This window comes from Mobula hypostoma, chromosome 28 (assembly GCF_963921235.1).
Source record: "Mobula hypostoma chromosome 28, sMobHyp1.1, whole genome shotgun sequence".
Classification (NCBI taxonomy): Eukaryota; Metazoa; Chordata; class Chondrichthyes; order Myliobatiformes; family Myliobatidae; genus Mobula; species Mobula hypostoma.
Genome location: NC_086124.1, coordinates 11,296,273 through 11,324,181, shown reverse-complemented (window position 1 = coordinate 11,324,181; position 27,909 = coordinate 11,296,273). Strand labels below are relative to the sequence as shown.

At 47.2% G+C, this 27,909-nt stretch overlaps 1 protein-coding gene across 1 annotated transcript in view; it reads right to left on the bottom strand.

Annotated features, from left to right (window-relative positions):
• selenon (selenoprotein N) overlaps window positions 1-27,909 on the bottom strand; it is a 45,784-nt gene that overhangs the window by 5,856 nt on the left and 12,019 nt on the right. Inside the window, exons 5-11 of the mRNA XM_063034682.1 lie at window positions 21,418-21,542; window positions 19,329-19,466; window positions 17,530-17,611; window positions 8,699-8,887; window positions 7,741-7,846; window positions 4,037-4,149; window positions 2,135-2,236 (exon numbers count right to left, since the gene is read on the bottom strand). Coding sequence (XP_062890752.1) covers window positions 2,135-2,236; window positions 4,037-4,149; window positions 7,741-7,846; window positions 8,699-8,887; window positions 17,530-17,611; window positions 19,329-19,466; window positions 21,418-21,542 — 855 coding nt within the window. The remainder of the gene's footprint in view (window positions 1-2,134; window positions 2,237-4,036; window positions 4,150-7,740; window positions 7,847-8,698; window positions 8,888-17,529; window positions 17,612-19,328; window positions 19,467-21,417; window positions 21,543-27,909) is intronic.

The following is a 27,909-nucleotide window of genomic DNA, read 5'->3' as shown; positions in this document are numbered from 1 at the left end:
CCAGGTGACCAACCCACACTCTTTTGGAATGTGGGAGGAAATCAGAGAACCCGGAGGAAACCCACGCAGTCATGGGGACAACACAGAAACTCCTTCAGGCAGCGGCGGAACTGAAGCCGCAATAGTGTTACGCTGCTGTGCTGCCCATCTTCTGTGTTGAAGCGTATCTAACTCTGAATGAAAAAGTGCCTTCTCATCCATGGACTGACTGGCCGTCCTCAATCGTACGTAGCCACCATTCTAATTTTTCAATTAGATCACCTCTCATTCCTCTAAACTCTGGAGGGCTCCTGGATGCATTCCTCAGGCAAGACTTAGCATTTCACATTTAAACTCGTTGACTTCATTATTTTCCTCTGTTCTACTGAGACTCCCGACATGAATCTCAGGGTAGTATATGGTAACACTGTACTGTACTCACTGGAACGCAGAAGGATGAGGGGGGATCTCATTGAAGCCTATCGAATGTTGAACGCCCTCAATGGCGTGGATGTGGAGGGGACGTTTCCTCTGGTGGGGGGGTCCAAGACCAGAGGGCACAGCCTCAGAATAGATGGGTGTCCTTTTAGAACAGAGATGAGGAGGAATTTCTTTAGCTAAAGAGTGGTGAATCTGTGGAATGTGTTGCCACAGGCATCTGTGGAGGCCAAGTCATTGAGATTGATAGATTCTTCATTAGTCAGGGCGTAAAAGGTTACGGGGAAGGTAGATTGGGGCTGAGAGGGAAAATGGATCAGCCATGATGAAATGGCGGTGCAGACTCAAAGGGCCAAATGGCCTAATACTGCTGCTATATCTTAGTCTTATACTTGTACTTATTTTATTTGTTACATCCAAGGGCGTAAAAATCTTATTGCTGCATCTCCAACGCAATGTACGAGCAATAAAGAAGGGAAATAAGGGAGGATATTGCCCCGACATTAAGATTGTATACAGTCAGATACACAATCAGCACTTCGATAATAAATTCACTTTGAACTCTGAGAACTGGAACACCAACAGCTTCAGCAGCGAAGAGGGAAGGGATTTGCAACAAAGGAACTGATCACCACCTAACCTCTGGTGACCTCTGCCATCTGCTTGTTGCTAGCTGACACAGTGCGAACACGTTTGTCTGAAACGCCGACATTATTTAAACAAAACCATTTGCTCAGTTGGAGTGGCACCTTCCTTTGAATTAGTTTCCGCCCCCACCCCCACCCCACCGACAGCAAACAGCTGGACAGCAGAGCTGCAGTAGGAGGGAACACTACAACACAAACTTCAGTCTGCACAATCTCTTTGACCCCCCACCATCGGGCAGGAGGTACCACAGCATTAGGGACAAGGCCTGCTAGGATGGGAAACAGCTCCTTCCCCTAGGCCGAGAGGCTCCTGAACTGCCTGCCACCACCTACGCTTCATCGCATATGGTAGCCGTTATACTATTTCCTTTTTAACTTGTGTTGCAAATGCACCTTGGGCTAGGTGTCAGTCTCCTGTAATACATACATACATACATTTATTTATTTGTGGCAATATTACTTTTATGTGTTGTGTGTGAGTAATATGTACTGTATTGAGCACGTTGGTCTGGAGGGAAGTTTTGTTTGGTGGTACAAATGTAGATGATTTAAAAAAATATTTTATTGAGAATCAATGCTGAATAGGCCCTTCTGGCCCTTCAAGCCATGCCACCCATCAATCCCCCGATTTAATCCGCATCTAATTATGGGACAGTTTACAATGACCAATTAATTTACCAACCGGTACATCTTTGGGCTGTGAGAGGAAGACAAAGCATCACAGTTGAATAATAACAGTCCCAACACGCCGGAGGAAGGTCCTGATGAAGGGTTCCAACCCGATACGTTGACTGATTGTTTCCACGGATGCTGCCCGACCTGCTGAGTTCCTCCAGCGTGTTGTGAGTATTGCTTTGACCCCGGCATCTGCAGATTATTTTGTGTTTACAGTTGAATAATAAACTTGAACTTTCCTCTGCAACCAACTTGTATCCTAGAATATTCCCCCCCCCACCCCCAAAAAAGCATTGTGCATTCAGACCATGAGATACAGTTGGTCCTGGGATCTAAGACAGTCCGATAATATGGCCAGCTGCCATTGACTGACCACAACGGGTTACCGAACTTACCACCACACCGTTTGGTAAAGCAATGAGCATCTCGACAGGGAAGTTATAGTGTTCTAAATGCAGGCTCGCTAACTGGGCATGTTCTTCATTCTCCTGCTTGCTCTGGAGAGAGAGAACAAGAAATCAGATTCACCGATGTCAATACTTCAAGGACCCAACTCTTCCTTGACCCCCAACACCAACCATCTGGTCAAACATCAAAGATCGGAGCAGGAAACTAACTAATTGCAGGAATTTCACAGTGTGTTAACACATTAGAGTGATATATTCCATTTAAACAAAGCCATTACCAGGGAGTGGTGAATCTGTGGAATTCATTGCCACAGGCGGTTGAGGAGGCCAAGTCATTGGGTGCATTTAAGGCAGAGGTTGATAAATTCTTGATTAATCAGAGCAGGGGATTGGGGCTGAGAGGGGAAAACAGATCAGTCATGGTGAAATGGTGGAGCAGACTCGATGGGCCAAACGGCCTAATTCTGCTCTTGTATTTTATTTGCCTTTTCTGAACTGCACCTTCTCAAACTACGCTCCATCTCCATCCCAATTGTTCCTTAATCACTAATTTCATGTTAGCTGGCTGAAACTAAAACAGATTTTTCTGATGTTGTTTGGCCCCAAAGACAAGCTCCCACGACACCCGGATTGACTCTCCCACCTCCCATAAAGCCTGACCCCACCCTCTGGCTCATCTACCACAGAAACCCTCAAATGAGTTTATAACCCATTAATCTGAGAAATTCCCAACCATGTCCCGACCTCACTAGGTACTTGCCTGGTTACTGGGATCTTCATATTCAACCTCAGAGATGTCGTATTTTAATACATTGGGATACGACACTTTTCTCCCACCCAGTGTAGTAGGAGCTAATCTGCATTATCTGTCTACTCGATCTCCAGCTTCGTTACCCAGAGACACAGTTACTAGCACTGCCTCGCAGATCCAGGGGCCGAGTTTGTCCCTGACCCACGGTGCTCTCTGTGTGGAGTTCGCACGCTTGCCGTGACGGTACTGACTTCCTCTGCACTACTGGTATTGAATTAATCCTCAGTGAAGGCAAGTGACAGATAGCCACAGGGAAAGCCTGCAAAGAATGACCACAGGGAAATCAGGAGAGCAAATAGGACTGGTGGGATTGCTGCTGAGAACTAGAATGGAGCTGATGGGCTGAATGGCCTCCACACCTTAGCACCCACTGAAATCCCACTTTCTCCATTCTTCCTTCAGACTACTATTTGCTCTGTGTTGCTTCAGGGCAACAGCTCACTGCTGAGTTCTCAGGAGCAAAAAGGGATCAATATTAAACGCTGGACATGCTATTACATCCCATACCATTCGTTAGTTCGGTCTGTATCGTGTCGTGTGATGTGGGTGATCGTGGTCTTTCCATGACCATGACGGTTCCTGGCAAATTTTTCTACGGAAGTGGTTTGCCATTGCCTTCTTTTACAAGATGGGTGACCCCAGCCATTATCAATACTCTTCAGAGATTGTCTGCCTTGCGTCGGTGGTCGCTTAACAAGGACTTGTGATATGCACCAGCTGCTCATATGACCATCTACTACCTGCTCTCACAGCTTCATCTGACCCTGATCGGGGGCTAAGCAGGTGCTACACCTTGCCCAAGGGTGACCTGCAGGCTAGCAGAGGGAAGGAGCACCTTCCACCTCCTTTGGTAGAGATGTATCCCCAGCCCGCCACACCATTAATCAATAATAACAGTACATTTTAAACATTTCCCTCACTTATGTATTTAATAAGGTAGCTTCCAAACACACATGGACTTAATCACATCGTTCTCAGACTTCCTACACTGTCCCAGTTCAGTCTAGACTGTATAATTTATTATCCGGTTGTCGGTTTCGAACCGGTCCCACAAGATTGCCGCTTTGCCATCCCTTTACCTGGAGATCCTCCAGCTCCTTGACCAGGGACCAGCTGCTGACGAAACTCTCATTCAGCAGCGAGAGAACGGGCGAACTCTCGAGAACTGTCTCTCGCAGAGTCCGCCCCGAACCTACACGAGCCAAGAGAAACGAAGGTTTATTAAAACGAGCCTGTCAGCAAGAGGGAAGCTTTGTTTTACACAGAATTTTTAAAAAAGGAGAGATTCAAACTTATGAAGGCAATAACCTGTGAAGTGAACTTATTCGCGCAGACCTGTAGAATTTTTCCCCACAGATAACATAAAATAGAACATTTCACTCCAAATTTCCTTACAGCAGTGCCACAAAGCCTAAATTATGGAACAGATAATCCACGGTCTTCCTACCTAGCCTCAGGTTTAGGGATTCTGTTTGCGTGCAATAGAGAAACAATCCCTCCTCTTAAGTTTGCTGTGTATGTGTTGTGCTTGCTATGAAGAAGGCATGACAGGGACTATATTTCGTTAGAACTTTGAGCAGATTTGGTATGTCACCAAAGACACAAATTTCTACACATGTACTGTGGAGAGCACTCCAGTTGGCTGTGTCACCTCCGTGATATCCAGGACATCTTCAAGGAGCAGTGCCTCAAAAAGGCAGCATCCATTATTAAGGACCAGGACGTGCCCTCTTTTCATTGCTACCATCAGGGAGGAGGTACAGGAGCCTGAAGGCACACACTCAACGATTCAGGAACAGCTTCCTCCCCTCTGTCAAATGATTTCTGAATGGACATTGAATCCATGAACACTACCTGACTACTTTTTCCTATTTTTGCACTACTTATTTAATTAACTATTTAATACCTATATACTTACTGTAATTCACAGTTTTGTTTTCTATCATCATGTATTGCATTGTACTGCTGTTGCAAAGTCAACAAATTTCACAACATATGCCAGTGATATGATCTCATAACTGGAGATTCAGTCTCACTTCGATCTGGCCCAAGCCTTCATTAGCCTGCTCCAGCTCCACACACTTTTATTTGGATAGGTGACCTCTGTTGTTTATTCTAGGGCAGGATAGGGGGCCCCACAGGTACTGTGGAATGTGTGTCCCACTCTGTTACCATGGACAGTGTTGGCCCTTGGGCAAGGTGTGGATCAGGTATCAGCAACATTGTCATCGTCCCTCAGCAAAGACAGCTCCTTTGTCAAATCTCTCTGCTTCAACACTCTCACCCCGCCTTTGAGCAGTCGCATCAGCTACAACCAATCATTTCGCTTGACCACTGGAAGCAATTGTGTCACCCGAACAACAGCCAATCACAGACTTCCTCTCTGTTCTCTCCATTTCAGACCCCTTTGCAGTTGCTTTCTCGCTTTTTAGGCTCTGAAGGACCATCAATGAAAAAAAACGTTTCTCTCCCCATTGATGCTGCCTGTCCTGCTGAGTATTCCTGCCACTCCTTTTTTATAATCAGTGCTCAATGCTTAGAACGAGGATTCCCAACCTGGGGTCATGGACCCCTTGCTTAATGGTATTATTCCATAGCTTAGAACATAAAACAGTACAGCACAGTACAGGCCCTTTGGCCCACAATGTTGTACCAGCCTTTTAAACTACTCCAAGATCAATCTAACCCTTTACTCCCACATAACCCTCCATTTGTTTTCTATCTGTGTGTTTATCTATGAGTCTCTTAAATGTCCCTAATGTATCTGCCTCTAGAACCACTTCAAGCAGTGCATTCCATGTTCCCACCTCTCTCTGTGTAAAAATACTTATCTCAGACATCACCCCTATACTTCCTTCCAATTACCTTAAAATTACGGTCCCTCATGCTAGCCATATCGACCCTGGGAAAATGTCTCTGACTGTGTGAAAGGCCTCAGAAGAGTGGATGTAGAGAGGATGTTTCCTGTAGTGGGTGAGTCGAGGACCAGAGGGCACAGCCTCAGAATAGAGGGACATCCCTTTGAAACATAATGGTGAGGAACTTCTTTAGCCAGAGAATGGTAAATCTATGGAATTCATTACCTCACGGCTCTTGAATTCAATCCCTTGAATAACAAAAGCCAATACAAAATCTATTGCCTATAACTGGCCAATCTTCCCCTATGAGGCGACCAGAAATGAACACAATACTCCCGAAGCATCGACTGTACCTCTTCCTAGAGATGCTGCCTGGCCTGCTGCGTTCACCAGCAACTCTGATGATTGTTACTCCAAGTGTGGTCTCGCCAGAGCTTTATAGAGGAGCAACATCACCGCACAAGATCCTGAACTCGAACCCCTGACTAATAAAAGACAATACACTACACATCTTCTTAAGCGCGGCAACTTTGAGGGATCTAAGGGCACGGACCCCAGGATCCCTCTGTTCCTCCACCCCGCCAAGAATCCCGTCATTAACCTCGCACTTTGCCTCCATTGCTTATTGGGAGAGCACTTCGGCTCCGAGGGATGGAGCTGCAATCCTTCCTCACGATCCAAACCACACGGGGGAAGCCTAAACCAAGGTTTCAAAATGGCTTCTGTCTCCGAGGGAGAGAAACGCTGGTGCTGGAAAATACGGAAATTGGCATTGTCGCAATTCCCTGCAGGTGAGCGGGTCCTCATCCTGAGCCAAATTTGCAGCAGCAGCAACAGTTTGAGCTCATTATCTTATCCTGTTAAGCAGCCTCATGTGTGGCTTCTTGTCAAAGGCCTTCTGAAGATCCAAGTACACAACGTCCACCAATTCCCCTTTGTCTTTGAGGAAATTGAAATTCCAACAGATTTGTCAGGCAAGATTTCCCCTCAGGGAAGCCATTCTGAATTTGGGTTACTTTATCTTGTGCCTCCAAGTACCCCAAAACCTCATCCTTAATAATTGACTCCAACATCTTCCCAACCACTGAATTCGTACTAACTGGTCCATAATTTCCGTTCTTGTGCCTCCCTTCCTTCTTAAAGGGTGGAGAGACATTTGTAATTTTTACAGTTCTCCAGAACCACTCCAGACTCTAGTGATTCTTGCAAGATCCTTACTGATGCCTCCACAATCTCTTCAGTTCTCTCTTTCAGAACCCTGGGATGTAGTCCATCTGATCCAGCCAACCTATCTGCCTTCAGACCTTCCACCTTCTCCTTAGTAATAGCAACGACACCCACTTCCTGACAATCTCAAATTTCTGGCACACAGTTGGTGTTTTCCACAGTGAAGGCTGGTGCCAAATACTTATTAAGTTCATTCACCATTTCTTTATCCCCAATTACTATCTCTCCAACGTCGTTTTCCAGTGGTCCAATATCCAATCTCACCTCTCTTTTACTCTTTATATATCTGAAAATAACTTTTGGTATCCTCTTTGATATTACAGGCTAGCTTACCTTCATATTTCATCTTTTTTTCCCTTATGGCTTTTTAATTGTCCTCTGTTGGTTTTTAAAAGTTTCCCACTAATTAAAGTTTCCTCTAACTTCCCACTAATTTTTGCTCTATTATAAGCCCTCTCCATTGTTTTTCTGTTGCCTTTGACTTCCTTTAAAAGCAAAAGGGAGTGTGGGCTGTTGTTCAGTCATGGTTGGTACTGCGAGCAACCTCACACCAGCTGTGGCAGACTTCGCCCACCTTCCAAACAAGCTCATAGAAGGAGGAATCCCCATCCCTCAATGGCGACCAAAGACTATTCACGGTCAGTGTGCCAAGCCGCCGGGTCCATTTCCGTACGCGCAGACTGAAGGTGATGACTTACCTCAGCAGGACTGGTCATCGAGTGCCCCCCACAGTAATATGGAATGCACCAACTTGTCTTCTGCCTTGGCGCGCTCAAAGGCTTCGGTGAACGGAAGGTAGGAAACCTCGAAAAGGAACAATCCAACGAGAATTAGCTTTGCCTTCGCCATCAACAGAAAAGCCGAGATCAAGGCAACCGTCACAAGCTGGGAACTTCTGTATTTATAGATACAGCGAGGAACAGGCCCCGATGCGCCTCACCACCCAGCAACCCACCTATTTAATCGCAGGACACCTCCGAGAGGATCACAACCTCGTCATTGGGTTTAGAGGCTTGTGTGCCTCAATGATCCAGAGAGCTGTTGGCTGGAGTCAGGGCTTTCTGCTTTAACTCTTGGTAGGGTCACCCGTACCAAACAGGTCAAAGGGTAGAGGGCGGACTAAAAGTGGTCCACCAGTCCTCCAGGTTCGGCGGGGGAGGGGGGAGGGGGAGGAGTCAGCTCAGGGTTAACAACCCTGACTGGTAAAACAAAATTGTTATGGAAACAATAATGAAGAATCCTCCTACATCTGAGTGCGACGGTATTGCTGAGTCTCCACCCAGAGACTGACACTAGTGAAAACCAAGAGGAAGCTACTGACACGATGAAGGAAGCCCTGAACACTGCCAGAGATGGGGGACCTTCACTGCTACCCTAAACGCCAGCGGTAATCACAGAACAACTTACAATGACCTATTAACCTACTAACTGGTACGCCTTTAGACTGTGGGTGAAAGTTGCAGCATCTAAAAGAAAACCCACATGGTGGTGAGGAGACCGATAGGCGGTGCCACCGAGACCATTCCAATCCCCATCCTTACAGACGGCGCAGGACCTGAACTCTGAACTCTTAACGTCCTGAGCTGTAATAGTGTCCCACTCACCGCGGCACCACCATGCCCCCCCCCCGCAGCATCAGGTTCCATTCTCAATTACCTTTTTAAAGGGATACAAAGTTGCCTCCAGCTTCTTGGCAGCCTCTTCAAAGCTGATTTCAGACTGCCAGTGAATCTCCTCAAAAACAAACTGAATGGGCTCCCCCGATGGGTCGGCTGTGTCGATTACATTTCCATTCTCATCGAGAATAACACTCGGAAAGGAGGGGCCCGCGGCTTTGAGCTCCATCTGAATGGATGACAGAGGGACAGGGCACTGAGCGAGAAAGACAGATGTCTGAGGCAACACAAGACGCCTCTCATCGTGACAATTTGCTTTGCTACCAGACACAAAACGCTTCCCAGCTGTTACTTTCAAGTCACATGTACAGAGTGACAATCTCATCCAGCATTTCCAAACATTTGCAAAGTTAACCGGGTTATCACTCACAACCTCTGCCATTATCGTCTGGTAAAACTTGACGGACCAGGATCTGGGCCGTACCCTCCAAATATCCGGACCTGCCTCTCAGTTTTTTTGTACTACCTTACTTTCCATTTTTCTATTTTCTACTTATGATTTATAATTTAAATTTTTAATATTTACTATCGATTTGTAATCCAGGAAGCGGGAAGCGCAGAATCAAATATCGCTGTGATCATTGTACGTTCTAGTATCAATTGTTTGGCAACAATAAAGTATAAAGATAGGTGGCGCCACTGAGATCAACTAGAGGTCATTCCAATCCCCACCCAAAATTATATCTACAGGAAATATATCAATAGATTGAATGAGTGGTTAAGACTTTATTCCCTGGTGCGTAGGAGAATGAGGGGAGATTTGATAGAGGTATATTAGGGGTATAGATAGGGGGCAGAGAAGCAGGCTTTTTCCACTGAGGTTGGGTGAGACTAAAACTAGAAGTCACAGGTTAAGTGCGGAAGGTGAAATAAGGGAACCTGAGGTGGAACTTCTTCACTCAGAGTGATACGAGTGTGGAACGGGCTGCCAGTGGAAGTGGAGGATTGCAACATTTAAGAGAAGTTTGCACAGAAACATGAATGAGGGGTCCAGGTGTGGGTCAAGGGGACGAGACAGAATAACAGTTCAGCACCTACTAGATGGGCTGACAGGCCTGTTCCTGTGCTCTATGACTCAAAAAACCTTGCAAAGCCACCGTCACTCCACACTCCGACCCCCCGGAAGATCCTGCATATATTCTGGCCAAGAAAGATCTCCAGCCACGTGTCATCAAGAGAACAGGGGCACAATCAAATCGGGAGGAAACGTTGGAGATGGATTGGGCACGTGATGAGAAGAGAGGACTCCATCATCAAGACAGCACTTCACTGGACCCCTGAGGGGCGGAGGAAATGCGGGGGACCAAAAACAACTTGGCACCGTACCATACAGACAGGAATAAGGACACTCAATCACACCTGGGACACAACAGAGAAGATGGCCAAGGACAGAGAGAGACTGAGGACCTTCATTGCTGTCCTGAAAGCCAGCAGCATCATGGGCAGTAAGGAAGTATGACTGAAAAGGAGAAGATAATCCAACTATTGAGTCCCTTTCCTCAATTACACAAATATCTCCTTCATCCCCAGTCATCTCCTCATTGCACACTTGGCTAGAGTTGTTCTTCACAGAAGAGTTTTGGACTATGTTGTACAATCCCTTGCCTAACGAGTGAAGAGAGTGAAAGGCGAGGTCAGTTTCTTCGGGGTAAAGAATCCATGGAGGAAACCATATCTGAATCAGATAGCTGACGACAGTATTTACAACCAGCATAGGGAAGGTCACCCTGCCAAACGCTTGTTCTTCAGAAATGATGCTCATTCCTCCAGAAGATTTACCTTAAGTTTTCCAGGTAAAGTTGCACACATCTAGATCACGATTCCAGAAATAAACTTTAAAAGTACGACTCATTTTCCCTCTCCCCCCGACCCCATGTTCATTGAAACGATCGTAGTTTCACGGAACCATGGACTTCAGGTCACTGCATGACCCTGCATTTCCAGTGCCAACAGTCTGATAGGATGGTCCAATGAGCCTTTAAAACAAAGTTTCTTACTGAAGTACAGTACCTGCGGTTGTGACCATAGATTTCAGCCTCCTCACCGGGAGACCACTGTCAATGAGGATCGGAAATAGCTTCTCCTCCTCGCTGGTAACCAACACTGGCCCACCTCAAGAAAATACGCTTAACTTGCTGCTCTATTCCCTCTACACCCACGATTGTGTGGCTGGGCACAGCTCAAACACCATCTACAAATTTGCCCATGACACAACTGTTGGCAGAGCTTCTGATGGTGAGGAAGAGGGGTACAGGAGAGAGCTAAATCAGCTGGTTGAGTGGTGCTGCAAAGACAACCTTGCACTCAACGTCAGTCAGACCCAATAATTGATCATGGATTTCAGACAGGGTAAGAACGAGAGAACACACACCAACCCCTGTCAAGAGGAAAGGGTGAGCAAACTCAACTTCTTGAGTGTCAACATCTCTGAGGATCTGATTGATGAGTTCAGGAAGGGGAAGACGAGGGAACGCACACCAGTCCTCTTCAATCGGTCCACTCTTGCAAGGTTTAGCAGCTCAAAGTTCCTGGGTGTCAATATCTCTGAAGATCTATCCTGGGCCCAACGTATCAATGCAATTACAAAGAAAGCACATCAGTGACTTAGTTTATTAGGAGTTTGAGGAAACTTCATATGTCAACAAAGACTCTAGCAAATTTCTACAGATCTACCATGGAGAGCATTCTGAAGGTGGAGCTTAGGAAGGATAATGGCACCTAACAATGACTCCTTTGTTTGCATCTTCAGAAACAGCTCTACTTCCATCTTTAATATCTTTATTTTTCCCTTTCAGGGTTCTTTTGAAGACCCTGACCTGGAGTTACACGCGGGCTTCGGTTCTTTGCAGGAATGGGACCTGTTCTTGGGGTTCCATGACTGGCTGTTATTCAACATGCCAAGGGTTTGGCCTGAGAATCTCAATCCGTGTTCGGAAGCCTAAGATCTCGGGGCTCTGGAGATGGGCGGATCGAGGGTCGGTGTCATGGCAGCAGACTCTTGTGTCATTGGGGAGGCCGGAAAATCTTTCGCTGTGGGCCCGAAGACCCGAGGTCTTTGTGATCTTCGGACACAGAGCTCAGAAAAAAAACAACAAAATGGACTGTTAACATCGTAAACCAGCGGGTTATTGTTATGTCTTCCGCTTACTGTGAAAATGGGGGACCCCTCCCTCTCCCTTGCCAGGGAGACAGAGAACCTGTGGGTTGTCAAATTTCGGATGAAATGCGAAGCTTTTGGGGGTAACTTTGGTCTGTGTCTTCGCTATTGCTTGGCACACGCTTGGACTCGATGATGGTAACAATGCGCTTTTTTTTGTTGTTGGGGGAGAGGGGCTCGTTGCTCGCTGCCACTTACACGTGGGAGGGGGGAGCTGGGGGGGGACTTTAGTGTTCTCACGTTTAACTGTCGTTCATTCTTCGGGGCACTCCTCTGTTTTCGTGGATGTTTGTGAAGAAAAAGCATTTCAGGATGTATATTGTATACATTTCTCTGACATTAAATTTGACCTTTGAACCTCTGAACTGGTCCCATTACCCTCTAGTGTGGAGAGGCCAACACACAGGATCAGAAAAAGTTTCAGAGGGCTGTAAACTCAGCCAGTTCCGATATGGGCTCCAGCCTCCCCAGCATTAAGAACAAGTTCGAAAGGCGATGCCTATCCAGGATTAAGGACACTTACAATACAGGACAAGCCCTCTTCTAATTACAACCATCAGGGAGGAGGTATAGGAGCCTGATGACACACACTGACATTTTCGGAACATCTGCTTCCCCTCCACCATCAGATTTCTGAACGGTCCATGAACCCATGAACACAGCCTCACTATTTTCATCTGTTTATCCAGTGCTTTTTAAATACTTCTTGTCGTAACTTAGTTTTTTAAAAAAATTATGTATTGCACTGTACTGCTACCGCAAAACCACACATTTTGCAATGCATGTCAGTGATAACAAACCTGGTACAGATTCAGATTCTGAGTACCACTCCACACCTCCGGAAAGGAAATGCTATGCTTTGAGTGAATGTACACAATTCCCTTTGGGGAAAGTCCCTTTTGAAGCTTCTTCCACCAGTAGATCCAGATCATAATGAAAGGGTGGTTCCTTAAGGTAGTCACAGCCAGGGACAGTAGTGGGGATAAGCCCCAACTACCTATTAAATGCTTCCAATGGCGTGCATCTCAAACAGCCTCTAACAACCGAGTCCAGCTACTAAGCCCAGCAGAACCATTTCCACCGACAGGAGAAGGAGCAAAGGCAAGCTACCGGCATCTTGAAACCTGTCACTTCCATAAAGACCATAAGATCATAAAATATAGGGGCAAAATTAGGCCATTTGGCCCATTGAGTCTGCTCTGCCATTTCATCATGGCTGAAACATTTCCCTCTCAGCCACAATCTCCTGTCTTCTCCCCGTAACCTTTAACGCCCTGACTAATCAAGAATCTATCAACCTCCACTCAATGACTTGGCCTCCACAGCCGCCTGCAGCAACGAATCCCACAGACTCACCACCTTCTGCCGAAAGAAATTCCTCCACATCTCTGTTCTAAATGGATGTCCCTCTATTCTGAGGCTGTATCTTCTGGTCCTCAACCCCCCCATACTATAGGAAACATCTTCTCCACATCCATTCTACCAAGACCTTTCAACATTCATAGGTTTTAATAAGATTCCCCCTCATTTTCCTGAATTCCTGCAAGTACAGTCCCAAAGCCATCAAACACTCCTCATATGATAACCCTTTCTTTCCTGGAATCGTTCTTGTGAACCTTCTCTGGACCCTCTCCAATGCCACCGCATCCTTGCTGAGGTAAGGGGCCCATAGCTGTTTAGAATACTCCAAGTGTAGTCTGACCAATGCCTTATAAAGGCTCAGCATTAGCTTTAGCATTCTAGTCCTCTCAAAATGCATGCAAACATTGTACTGGCCTTCATCACCACCAACTCAACCGGCAATTTAACCTACACAAGGACTCCCAATTCCCTTTGCGCCTTGGACTTTTGGATTTTCTCTCATTTTGAAAATAGTCTACACTTCTATTCCTTTTACCAAAATGCATGACTACATACTTCCCTACGTTGTATTCCACCTGCCACTTCTTTGACCATTCTCCTAATCTGTCTAGGTCCTACTGCAGCCTCCGTTTCCTCAACACTATCTGCCCCTCCACCTATTTTGGTATCGTCCACAAACATGGTCACAAAGACATCAGTTCCGTCATCCAAATCATTGATATATACCATGAAAAGAATCAGTCCCAACACCCACCCTTGCAGAACACCGCTACTCACCGGCAGCCGAACAGAAAAGACTCCCTTTATTCCCACACTTTGCCTTCAATCAGCCAACCTTCTACCCGTACTAGTATCTTTCCTGTACTATCATGGGCTCTTAAATTATTAAGCAGCCTCATGTGTGACACCTTGTCAAAGGCTTTCTGAAAATCCAAGTACACAAATCTACCATTTCTGCTTTCTCTATCCTGCTTGTTATTTCCTCAAATTCCAACAGATTTATCAGGCAAGATTGTTCTTTAAGGAAACCATGGTGACTTTAGCCTATTTTATCATTTGCCTCCAAGTACAGAGACCTCATCCTTAGCAATTGAATCCTAACCTCAGACGTCAGACTGGCTTGCCCATAATTTCCTTTCTTCTGCGTCTCTCCCTTATTGAAGAGTGGGGTGACATTTGTAGCTTTCCAGTTTTCTGGAACCATGTCAGAATCTAGGGATTCTTGAAAGATCATTACTCATGCCTCCGCACCTCTTCAAGAACCTAGGGTTAGTCTATTTGGTCCAGGTGACTTATCCACCTTCAGACCTTTCAGCTTCCCAAGCTCCTTCTCCACAGTATTAACAATGGTTTTTTTTGCTCCTGCACGCCCCCCTAGACACTCTCAAACATTCAGCATACTGCCCGTGTATTCCACAGTGCAGACAAACACCAAACTCCGCCATTTCCTTGTCCCCCTGATTTGGGAAGGTGAGGTTTCTCAGCTCATCTAGGAGATCTGAAACCTCCGCTGCCTTGCGGCTATACCCACTCCTGGGGAAGGCTTTGGGTGTAAACCCCGAAGGAAACACCCAGAGCTGGAATTTCTAAGGCAGTCCAACATTGAGTTTAACTCTCCTGCGACACCACTGGTGCTGAACTGTATCAGTCTCTGCCTTTCCTTTAGATGCTTCAGCTGCATGGGGTGGAGGAGCCTACAGCACGGGCAACAGCTTGCTCTCCATATTGTACCACCCTGGCTTAGGTACCAACTTGCGTATCACGTAGACAACTAGGACGCAATATCCATGGTCGATCCCAACCAACGGAAGGCCTCAGGCAAGGAAAGGGTTAACACATGAGGCACGATTGATGGCTCTGGGCCTGTACTTGTTGGAGTTTAGAAGAGTGAGAGGACATCTCATTGAAACCTATTGAATATTGAAAGGCCTAGATAGTGGACGTGGACAGGATGTGTCCAATAGTGGAGGAGTCTAGGACCAGAGGAAACTACCTCAGAATATAAGGACATCCCTTTAGAACGGAGATTAAGAGGAATTTCTTTAGCCAGAAGATGGTGAATCCATATAATTCATTGCCTCAGAAGGCTGTGGAGGCCAAGTCATTGGCTTTACTTAAAGCAAAGGTTGATAGGTTAGAGCATCAAAGATTATGGGAAAAACGCAGGAGAATGGTGTTGAAAGGGATAGTAAATCAGCCATAATTGAATGGTGGTGCAGACTTGATGGGCTGAATGGCCTAATTTTGCTCCTATGTCTTATGGTCTAACCCTGGCCACAAAACCATCAAATCCGTCATCCAGATCATTGACATGTGCCACAAAATGAAATGGTTCTAACACCAACCCTGGTGGAACACCGCTAGTCATGGGCAGTCAACCAGAAAAGGCTCCCTTTTAGTCCCACTCTTTGCCTACTGCCAGCCAGCCGACCTTTACAAGGTTAGCAGAGTTTCTGGTGTGGGGGTCATCAGCCGTGATCACAGTGAACGTTGGGGCAGACGTAACAGGGCCAGGTGGGTAACGCCTGCTTCAGTCTTCTTGTGTTCTTCTGGACATCGAGTCCAGGGAGAACAAGGTCTGTGCTGTATGACTGCTGACATTCCCGATAGGAAATTTACTTGGAGCACCAACACAGAGGCTGTGTACAAGGAGGACCAGAATCACCTCTACGCCCTGAGGAGACTGAGGTCCTTTGGAATATGCAGGCCTCTCCTTCACATGTTCTACCAGTCTGTTATCGCCCATACAATCTTCTATGTGATGGTGTGCTGGGGCAATGGCATCAACACGGGTGATGCCAACAGGCTCAATAAACTGATTAGAAAGGCTGGCTCTGTTATAGGAGTCAAAGTGGACACACTGGAGGCTGTGGTAGAACAAAGGACCCTACGGAAAATCCTGGCAATTCTGGACAATGTTTCTCACCCTCTACGTGCCACCTTGGCTGAACAGAGGAGCACTTTTGGTAGTAGACTAAGACAACTGTGCTGCTCCAAAGAACATTATATGAGGCCATTCTTACCCTCGGCCATTAGATTCTATAATGAGTCAACCTTCAGGTGGGGAAGTGATTCACCCTCCTGTTAGACAGTTTGAATTAACTTTTTTTATTCTTTCTATTTCTCTTCTAATATTTATATATTTGTGTACTTGTAATGCTACTGTGACACTGTAATTTCCTTTGGGATAAATAAATTATCTATCGATCTATCCATTTTAACTCTGTTTCTGCTGTCTATCGGTCTTCCTATTGGGAACATCAACAGTCATACAGCACAGAAAGACCAGCTGAGATTCCAAATCACGCTGGGCCCATTTCTCTGCATTTGGCCCATATCCATCTAAATCTTTCCTCTCCATGTACCCAAGTCCTCCAGGAGGATGGCAACCTCGTCGTAGTGTTTGGAGGCTTGTGTGCCTCAATGACCTGGAGAGCTATGCTGGCTGGAGTGAGGACTCTGATTTGGTAGGGTCACCCACGCCAAACAAGTCAAAGGGTAGAAGCCAGACTACGAGTGGTCCACCAGTCCTCCAGGTCTGGGGGTTCAGCTCAGGGCTAACAATCCTGACTGGTCAAACAGAATTGTTATGGAAACAGCAATGAAGAATCCTTCTCCATCTGAGTGTGATGGTATTCCTGAGTCTCCACCCAGAACTTATATGGCAGACAGTAGTGAAAACCGAGCTACCGACACGATGAAGGAAGCCCTGACCACCACTAGAGATGGAGGACCTTCATTGCTGCCCTAAACGCTGGCAGTGTAACGGGCAGTAGAGTACCTTGTTGTCCCCTTCCGTGCCTTGTGGCGCATCGGGCGGCAACCTCACCATTTCCTTTGCACTTTGTGGGGTTTTTTTACAAGGCCGAGTTGCTAACCCGACGCTCAACCCAGCACAGATGGAAAGTGAGAAGGCAGCTGGGGGATTCGAACCCAGGACCGCTCGCCATTACACCACTGGCCGGCTGGTAGGGTGCCTTTTAAAGCTCGTAATTGTAACTGCCCCAACCACTTCCACTGACAGCCGGTTCCATATGCAGACCACCCTCTGGGCAAAAAAATAAAATTACCTCTCGGATTCCTGTGATATCTCTCCCCTCTTACCTTAAACCCATGTTCACTAATTCTTGATTCCCTAACCGGCGCATTCATCCTGTCCGTGCTCCTCATAACTTTATACACCTCATAAGGTCATACTCTTTACACTCTAATGGAAAAAGGTCCAACCTCATTCAGAGAGATTTACTTCATTGTCCACTGAACCACTGTCCAACCTGGCCACGAGAGCGCACCTGGGGCAGGTAACCTATGTCCACTTCCATGTTTCCGCTGTCGCCCGTCCCGTACAGCCACTCCATGTCCACGTTCAGAGACCTGGCCAGGATCACAAACATAAGCCATTTACTGCGCGGGGTCGGGGGAAAATAAAAACCTGCAGCTAAGTTGTGAGCTCCGCCAACTCCATCGTGGGCGGTAGCCTCCACAGCAACGAGGACATCTTCGAAAGTCGATGCCTCAGAAAGGACCCTCATCACCCAGGTCATGCCCTCTTCTCATTGCTACCATCATGAAGGAGGTACAGAAGCCTGAAGACACACACTCAACGATTCAGGAACAGCTTCTTCCCCTCCGCCATCTGATTTCTGAATGGACATTGAACCCTTGAACCCAACCTTGTATTTTTTTGCAGTACTTATTTTAATTTGACTTTTATATACATTTCTTATTGTAATTTATAGCGCTTTTATTAGTATGTACTGCTGCAGTAAAACAACAAATTTCACGACATATACCAGTGATATTAAACCTGATTCTGATTCTGAGCTGTACTGTACAGCACTTCAATGTCTTTAGAGGGCACTTTACAGCCAGTCCGGTGTATGCATGTAACTTGCTGTAAGGTTTCACTGCTAATCAAGGATACGACCCACCCAGCCAACACACTTTTCGTCCCTCTTCCCTCCGGGAGAAGGCTCAGGAGCTTGAAGACTCGTACGGCCAGATTTGGGAACAGCTTCCTTCCAACTGTGATAAGACTGCTGAACGGATCCTGACCCGGATCTGGGCCGTACCCTCCAAATATCCGGACCTGCCTCTCGGTTTTTTTGCACTACCTTACTTTCCATTTTTTTATTTTCTATTTATGATTTATAACTTAAATTTTTAATATTTACTATCGATTTGTACTCCAGGGAGCACGAAGAGCAGAATCAAATATCGCTGTGATGATTGTACGCTCTAATATCAATGGCGACAATAAAGTATAAAGTAAAGTAATGTAATGGTTTCTCTGTAGCAGCAATGTTTGGTTTATGACTAGGGATAACGGGATTTTGGAATGCGGGGGCTACCGAATGTTCTTTCTTGTGAGTCTGGAAGAGAGATTTTCGCGGTCTTTTGCTGGGCAGAGATGAGGACAGAAGACGTGAATGGAGAGAGTTGGTAGACCGCTGGACGGAATGGACTTGGAGCGAGGGTCCGAAGGGCAGCGACGATCGGAGGAGATCGATGGTGGGTGATTGGCTTATCAGTGAGCTCCATCATTGTGCAATAGACTGTTTCCTGCGAGTGGGCCCTTTTTCTTTCTTTTTGTTTTCTTTACTAACCATATAGTCAAAGTAAGAATTATAAAGCTCAATCGTTTAATCGCATATTGTGTACTGTTTGTTATTTCAGGATACTGATTTGTAACAGGGGACACATCGCGCAGCATCCACCCAAACGAGATAAATTCTTAAGTTTGGCCAGGCCAGGGGCTATCACCCCCTATATTAAGCCACTAACCAAAGCAACAGTTACACGCATATCTGACCTGCCCTTTAACGATTAAGGAAATGAGGGATGCACATGTGTTTGTGGATAACGGTTTAAGAAAAAGTTATTTCAGTTCCTGCACCAATCCTATACAAATTCACTAGGCACACGGGCTACAGGCCAAGATGGGATTGATACGGACAAATGCCTCCTCAGCATGGATGTGATGGGCTGAATGGCCAGCTTCCCTGCAGCGTGATGACAAGCGGTGGGACTTCTGGAGAGCGCCCATTGCTATCTTACCGAGAAACAAACCTGAGAGAGAAATTACACCAACCTGCCATTGGGAACATACATCCAGAAGTCTCGAACGTGCGAGGCATCCTTGGAGAGGGTGACGTGCCCAGTGAACTGTCCTGGTGTGAACCAGAAGGGGAAATCCGGAGGCTCGTTCAGCTGAAATTCTCCGTGGATCCTGAAACACAATTGCAACTCCCGGTCAGTTAAACTGATGGCCACCGCTCGCAAGATACGCTCACCGTGGACACTCATTAATCAGTAAAACCAATGTCACCGTGTCAGTTTCAAGGATTAAACTTTCTGCATGTTGAAACTGGGGGTGGGGGGTGAAGGGTTTTCCGCTCATGCACAGCTGACGGCGGAAATCCCAATTACTGTAACTAATCCAACCTTCCATACAATCTCAATCTCAATGTTCAAAAAATATTACAGCTGATCGTGGCTTACAGGAGGAACGGAGACAGGCTCACCCCCGATGGGACTGCAGTTGAGAGGGTGAGTAATTTCAAGTTCCTCGGTATACACATCACCGAAGATCTCACCTGGGCTGTACACACAGGCTGTGCGGCAAAAAAAACACGACAGCGTCTCTTCCACCTCAGGCGACTGAAGAAGTTCGTCACGACCTCCAACAGGAGCACTATTGAGAGCATACTGACTGACTCTTTCACCGGCTGGGACGGGAACTGCACCGACCTTGATCACTGGGCACTGCAGAGAGTGGTACGGACAGCCCAGAGCATCTGTGGAAGTGAATTTCCCTCCACTGAGGGCATTTACAGCAGCAGGTGCAGAAAGGCGGCCTGAAAGATCACCGGCCTGGAAGACCGAGGGGGAGCAGTGAGGGAGGGTCTCATTGAACTCCAACTTCTTCAGGGCAGGCACCTTGCAGTGGAGCAGCAGAGCCCCCTTGAGTCCAGTGAGGCCAATGACACCACTCCCGTACTAATCCCATTTTATTCCAAGCAACGCACACAAAATGCTGGAGGAACTCAGCAGGTCAGGCAGTGTCTACGAAAATGAATAAACAGTCGATGCTTCAGGCCGAGACCCTTCTTCAGGATTGGAAACAGAGGAGGAAGATGCCAGCATAAAAAGCTAGGGGAAGTGCAAGGAGGATAGCTAGAAGTTCACACAAGGAATTCTGCAGATGCTGGAAATTCAAGCAACACACATCAAAGTTGCTGGTGAACGCAGCAGGCCAGGCAGCATCTCTAGGAAGAGGTACAGTCGACGTTTCCGGCCGAGACCCTTCATCATGTCCTGATGAAGGGTCTCGGCCCGAAACGTCGACTGTACCTCTTCCCAGAGATGCTGCCTGGCCTGCTGCGTTCACCAGCAACTTTGATGTGTGTTGCTAGCTAGAAGTTGATAGGTGAAGCCGGGTGGGTGGGAAAGGTCAAGGACTGGAGAGGAAGGTATCTGATAGGAGAGGAGAAAGGGAAAGAGGAGGGGAACCAAGGAGAGGGGATAGGCAGGTGAGAAGAGGTAAGAGCTCAGGGTGGAGAATAGAAAAGGAGGGATTTTTTTTTACCAGAAGGAGAAATCAATATCCATGCCATCAGGTTGGAGGCTACCCAGACGGAATATAAGGTGTTGCTCCTGCACCCTGAGGGTGGCCTCATCTTGACACAAGAGGAGGCCGTGGACTGACGTGTCAGAACTGGAATGGGAATGGCAATTAAAATGTTTGGCCACCGGGAAGTTCCGGTTTTGGCGGATGGAGCGGAGGTGCTTGGCAAAGCATTCCCCCGATTTATGAAGGGTCTTTCCCCATCCCTCTACCAGTCACCTACACCCTCGGGGCAACTTACAGCGGCTAATTGGTCTACCAACCTGTGTCTTCGGGTGTGGGAGGAAACCGAGAACCTGGAAGGGACCCATGTGGAAAATTCCAGAACAGGCAGCATCGGAGGCCAGGATAGAGGTCGGAGGAGGATTGGGGTCAGAGGTCAGGGATTGGGTCAGAGGTCGGGTCATTTGACCCGTGAGGCAGCAGCTCTAGCAGCTGCACCCACATCTCCCGAAGGTGGCTCCGTGTTTCACATTCCCCAAGCACACTCTGCTCGCACCTGAGCACAGGGATAAACAAGCGAAAAGCTAACTAACAGAGGAATTGTACCCACCGGAACACGATGTCATAGTAGAAGTCGCTGACGGCTCGGATACAGGCCACTGCTCCCTGTGGAGCGAATCGCGTCTTCACAAAGGGCCGAGGGTGGAACATGCCAAGGAGTTTATGAATAAGGACCTGCTTAAAAAGGAGACACTCTGAGGTGATGCGACAACTTGCTGGTAGCAAGCAAAACAAAAAACTACTGTATTAACCACACTATCCCTCGGAAACGATCACTGCAACCAACAGCCTGCAACTTCCCTTTCGGAGTCGAGCTTTTGAACCGCCTGTACGACCCGGCATTTTTATGGTGTGAACTGAAGTCTCGAAGGTGCGGAAAGGCTGCGGCGTGGCGGTTACGGGCCCGAGGCCAGGGAGTGAACCAATGCCTGGCTGTTGCTGGAGCCGACTTGGGAGGGGATTCAATGCAGCAGAACTGAGGCGAGGTGAGGCAGAGTCGAGGCTGCGGGGCCCCAGCAAGGAACAACCCATTGTTTGAATGATATAAGAACCGTGCCAGATTGAAAAAGTCAGGTAGGGGCTGAATTGAGACGGCAGGGCCCAGGCCTGAGAGCGAGGGATAACCCAGTGTTTGGCCATTGCTGGAGAGGACTTGGAGGCGATTCAATACGGCAGAACTGAGGCGAGCGGAGACAATAGAGTTGAGGTAGTGGGGCCCAACCCAGGCCCAAGGTTGAAGAAAGACCCAAATTTGATTGATTTAAGTGCCAGACCAAATTGGAAAGGTTGGGTACGGGCCAAATCAAGGCAGTACGGCCTGAACCCAAGAGCATATTGAAGTGGTAGGGCCCAAGTCCAAGAGCAGAGAATAGCCCAAGGTTTGGACGGTTTAAACACCAGGCCAGATTGAAAAGGTCAGTGTGTTGGGTCCGGAGGTGATGGACGGTCTAGTATAGCTCACCACCCCGTGAGGTTTACTCGTTTCTGCGTTGAACTGAGGCCATGGCCTGCAACTAACGTGCTCCTGAATCGGTTGCAGTGACGACTGGCTTTGTGACTGTGGTTTCACTTTCGTGAACTGCAGTTCTGAATCTTATTTGCTGACTTCTATTGTTTGCATGGTTTTTTCCCCCTGCACTTTGGGTGAATGACGGTCTTCTTTTTTTAGAAATGGGATTTCTATTGGGTTTCTTTGTTTCATGGTTGCCTGTAAGGAAACAAATCTCAAGGTTGTACATAGCAGCGGTCCCCAACCACTGGGCTGCGGACCGGTACCGGGCTGCAAAGCATGCGCTACCGGGCCGCGAGGGAACGATATGAGTCAGCTGCACCTTTCCTCATTCCCTGTCACGCACTGTTGAACTTGAACATAGGGTTGCCAACTGTCCCGTATTAGCCGGGTCATCCCGTATATCGGGCTAAATTGGTTTGTCCCGTATTTCCCCGCTAAGGTAGAGCGTTCCTATGAAACCTTTCGTGCCAAAATAGCGTGAAGAAGCAATTACCATTCATTTATATGGGAAAAATTTTTGAGTGTTCCCAGACCCAAAAATTAACCTAACAAATCATACCAAATAACATATAAAACCAAAAATAAATAACACTAATATAGTAAAAGCAGGAATGATATGATAAATACACAGCCTATATAAAGTAGAAATAATGTATGTACAGTGTAGTCAGAAAGATGAAGGAAAAACCGATTTGTGGGGGGAAAGATCGGCACGTACACACATGTGCACGGCACGTATGCGCAGACAGGTGCCCGCGCAAGGCATCATGGTCAAGGTAGTCTTTCCCGGGGTAAAGTGTCCTGGGATTTGACTGCTACTTTTGTCCCTTATTTGGGAGTGAGAAAGTTGGCAACCCTAACTGTAAAAGACATAAACAACAGGAATTCTGCAGATGCTGGAAATTCAAGCAACACACATCAAAGTTGCTGGTGAACGCAGCAGGCCAGGCAGCATCTCTAGGAAGAGGTAGAGGGTCTCGGCCTGAAACGTCGACTGTACCTCTTCCTAGAGATGCTGCCTGGCCTGCTGCGTTCACCAGCAACTTTGATGTGTGTTGCTGTAAAAGACATGTTGAGGTGAGTTTAACCCGACTTGAACAACCTCCCCCCTACCAGTCGGCCGGTCCGCAAGAATATTGTCAATATTAAACCGGTCCGTGGTGCAAAAAAAGTTGGGGGACCCCTGGTGTATAGTATACATACTTTGAACTTTCAACAAACCCTGTCCCAACACACAGACACACACAACACAGCTGCCCGAGACAAAGGAACAGCATTCTTTCTCTGGAACTTCAGTGCCTCCTTGATCACAAGACAATGTCCTCATCATAATCAGGAACAAAGACATGAAGAGTTTTCACTAAGTGTTGATTTAAAGTACTTTTCGGAAGTTAGTTAACAACGTACATAGAACACAGTAAACAGGCCCTTCAGCCCACAATGGCGGCACGCTTAGCACAACGTTATTACAGCGCCAGTGACCCAAGTTCAATTCCCGCCACTGCCCGTAAGGAGTCTGTATGTTCTCCCTGTGACTGCGTGGGTTTCCTCCGGGTGCTCCGGTTTCCTCCCACATCCCTGAGACGGGCTGGGTGGTAAGTTGTGGGTGAGCTACGTTGCTGCCGGGAGCATGGCGACCCCTGCGGGCTGCCCCCAGCCCACATCCTCGGACTGCGCCGGTGGTCACTGACGCACACGGTACATTTTGCTGTACGCCTTGATGCACGTATGACAAATAAAGCTAATCCCTATGTTTATGGGTTCAAATCCGGCCGGTTCCTTACACACTTTCCATCCGGCAAGCTGGCCACTCGGCCTCGAGGAAAAACAGACAAACGCCAAAGAACCAGTAAGATTGTCGCCTGTTGTGCCAGAAGGCGGAGAGGAACAACAACTTTATTTTTACGACGTACCAAACTAATTAAACTAGTAATTAGAAGCCGACTCAGCTACCCCCGCCTGACTACACAATATCCACATTCACTGAACCTCTGCCTATCTGATAGCCTCCTGGACACCTCCAGACACTCGCCATGCTCTTGCCCCACAAATAACCTTTGAACTTCGCTCTCTCAACCTCAGGCTCACCAGTATTTGCCATTTCCATAAGACCATAAGACAAAGGAGCAGAAGTCAGCCATTCGGCCCATTGAGTCTGCTCCGCCATTTTATCATGAGCTGATCCATTCTCCCATTTAGTCCCACTCCCCACCTTCTCACCATAATCTTTGATGCCCTGGCTACTCAGATACCTATCAATCTCTGCCTTAAATACACCCAATGACTTGGCCTCCACTGCTGCCCGTGGCAACAAATTCCATAGATTCACCACCCTCTGACTAAAAAAATTTCTTCGCATTTCTGTTCTGAATGGGCACCCTTCAATCCTGAAGTCATGCCCTCTCATACTAGACTCCCCCATCATGGGAAATAACTTTGCCACATCCACTCTGTCCATGCCTTTTAACATTCGAAAAGTTTCTATGAGGTCTCCCCTCATTCTTCTAAACTCCAAGGAATACAGTCCAAGAGCGGACAAACGTTCCTCATATGTTAACCCTCTCATTCCCAGAATCATTCTAGTGAATCTTCTCTGTACCCTCTCCAACGTCAGCACGTCCTTTCTTAAATAAAGAGACCAAAAATTTCGACCCTGGGAAAGTAGAAGTGAAAGGTCTTTACAGCTAACGAACATTTTGAAGCGTGGCTTTTGCCCGACAGAAAGGGCACAGCCAAATCAGACAAAGCAAGATCCCACAAGCAGCAACGTGACATTTCTTTGAGAGTGGGGGGACTGCCGCACTCTTCCTTAAACAGGGCTGAGGGATCTCTAACGTCACCTGACAGAGTACGCAAGGCCTGGGGTTAAAGTTCTCATCCAGAGGACAGCACCACCGACTCCCTTCACTAATGGAGTTGCTTGCGAGTTTATGTGATCCAGTGGGATTCTAACCCACACCTTCTGCCCGAGAGGTGAGCCAGCCCAGTAACTGAGGGATTATCCTAAGGAGTGGGTTCGGACCGAGGCAGAAACACAAGATAATCTGTGGATGCTAGAGATCCAAGTCAACACACATGCACACACAATGCTAGAGGAACTCAGCAGGCCTGGCAGCATCTATGGAAATGAAGAAACAGTCAATGTTTCGGGCCGAAACCCCATGTTGGTAGATACCAATGTTTCCGCTCTATGGATTTTTAGAAAACCTGTCTTCGAAATAATTTGATGTTTTATTTTGAATCTTCCAAGAGGACCACAACCTTGTTGTTGGGTTTAGAGGCTTGTGTGCCTCAGTGACCCGGAGAGCTATGTTGGCTGGAGTCAGGGCTTTATGCTTTGGCTCTTGGTAGGGTCACCCATGCCAAACAGGTCAAAGGGTAGAGGCCAGACTAGGAGTGGTCCACCAGTCCTCCAGGTTCAAGGGTTCAGCTCAGGGCTAACGACACTGACTGGTAAAACGAAGTTGTTATGGAAACAGCAGTGAAGAATCCTTCTACATCTGAGTGTGACGGTATTCCCGGGACTTGCATGACTGACAGTAGTGAAAACCCAGAGGAAGCTACTGACCTGATGAAGGAAGCCCTGAACATCGCCAGTAGCACAACAGGCAGTAAAAAAATAAATTATTTCTGGTCTACAATATCAGGGGAACTCGGGCAAACAGCTGCCTCCCACATTTGAGATTCCAACGCACACACACAAAATACCGGAGGAACTCAGCAGGCCGGACAGCATCAATGGAAAAGAGGACAGTCGGCATTTCAGGCCGAAACCCTTCAGCAGAACCAGAGGGAAAAAAAGCTGAGGAGTGGATTGAAAAGGTGGAGAGAGGGGAAGGAGGAACACAAAGTGATGAGTGAAACCGGAAGGAGTGTGACTGAAGTAAAGAGCTGGGAAGTTGATTGGTGAAAGAGATACAGGGCTGGAGAAGGGGGAATCTCTTTGGAGAGGACAGAAGGCCATGGAAGAAAGAAAAGGGTGAGGGGGGAAGAAAAGGGGGAGGAGCACCAGAGAGGGGCGATGGGCAAGCAAGGGGATAAGGTGAGAGAGGGAAAATGGGGGGTATTCCATCTGGGTAGCCTCCAACCTTTTGGCATGAACATCGATTTCTCAAACTTCTGGTAACGCCCCCCCCCCCCCACCATTTCCCATCCCCTCTTCCCTCTCTCACCTATCTCCTTGCCTGCCCATCGCCTCCCTCTGGTGCTCTACCCCATTTTCCTTCTTCCATGGCCTTCGGTCCTCTGCTATTAGATTCCCCCTTCTCTGCCCTGTATCTCTTTCACCGAACAACTTCTCAGCTCTTTACTTCACCCCCTCCTCCTCTCCTGGTTTCAGCTATCACCCTTCCCTCCCTTCACCTTTTAAATCTATTCATCTTTTTTTTTCTCCAGCCCTGCTGAAAGGCCTCAGCCTGAAACACCGACTGTACTCTTTTCCATAGCTGCTGCCTGGCCTGCTGAGTTCCTCCAGCATTGTGGGCGTGTTGTTTGGATTTCAAGCATCTGCAGATTTTTCTCTTGTTTGAGATTCAAATGCAAGTTTCTTTGCACAGTGTGGGTTTTGTAAATATGAACACTTACCTCTGTCCCTACGAGGCCCTGGGGCTCAAACCAGGCCCTCCAAAAGGGCACAAACAGGCTGAGCAGACAGCACCTTCTGCTTTGCTAGTAATCCTACTTCTGCCGATGCCAATGGAGTCACCAGCGAGCCTTATTCCCAGAATGAAAGCTCCCCGGAATTTCCGCCAGGGCTAATGGAATTACCAATGCTGATAGATAACCAGTGGTAAATCCGATAGATTAACCAGTGGTGAATCCAATTTTAATAGATAAACCAGTGGTAAATCCATTGCCAATGAATTTACCTGGGATAATGGATTTCACAGTTCAAAACAGTCAAAATTCAAAGTAAATTTTATTATCAAAGTACATATATATATGTCACCATGTACTACCCTGAGATTCCTTTTCTTGCAGGCATACTCAAAAAATCCATAGAGTAATAGCTATAACAGAATCAATGAAAGACCGCCCAACTAGGGCGTTTAGCCAGAGCGCAAGAGACAACAAACTGTGCAAATACAGACAGATAGATATACTATTGAAAAATAAATAAACAATGAATATTGAGAACCTGGGATGAAGACTCCTTGAAAGTGAGTCCATTGGTTGTGGGAACATTTCACTGATGGGGGCGAGTGAAGTTATGCCCTTTGGTTCAAGAGTCTGATGGTTAAGGGGTAATAACTGTTCCTGAACCTGGTGGTGAGTCCTGAGGCTCTTGTACTTTCTTCCTGATGGCAACAGTGAGAAGACAGCATGTCCTCGATGGTGGGGGACCCTGCTGCTTTCTTGCCACAGTGTTTCACGTAGGTGCGCTCAGTGGTGGGGAGGGCTTTACCCGTGATGGCCTGGGACGTATCTGCTACTTTTTGTGGGATTTTCTGTTCAAGGGCATTGGTGTTTCCATACCAGGCTGTAATGCAGCCAGTCGATCTACTCTCCACTACACAACTATACAAGTTT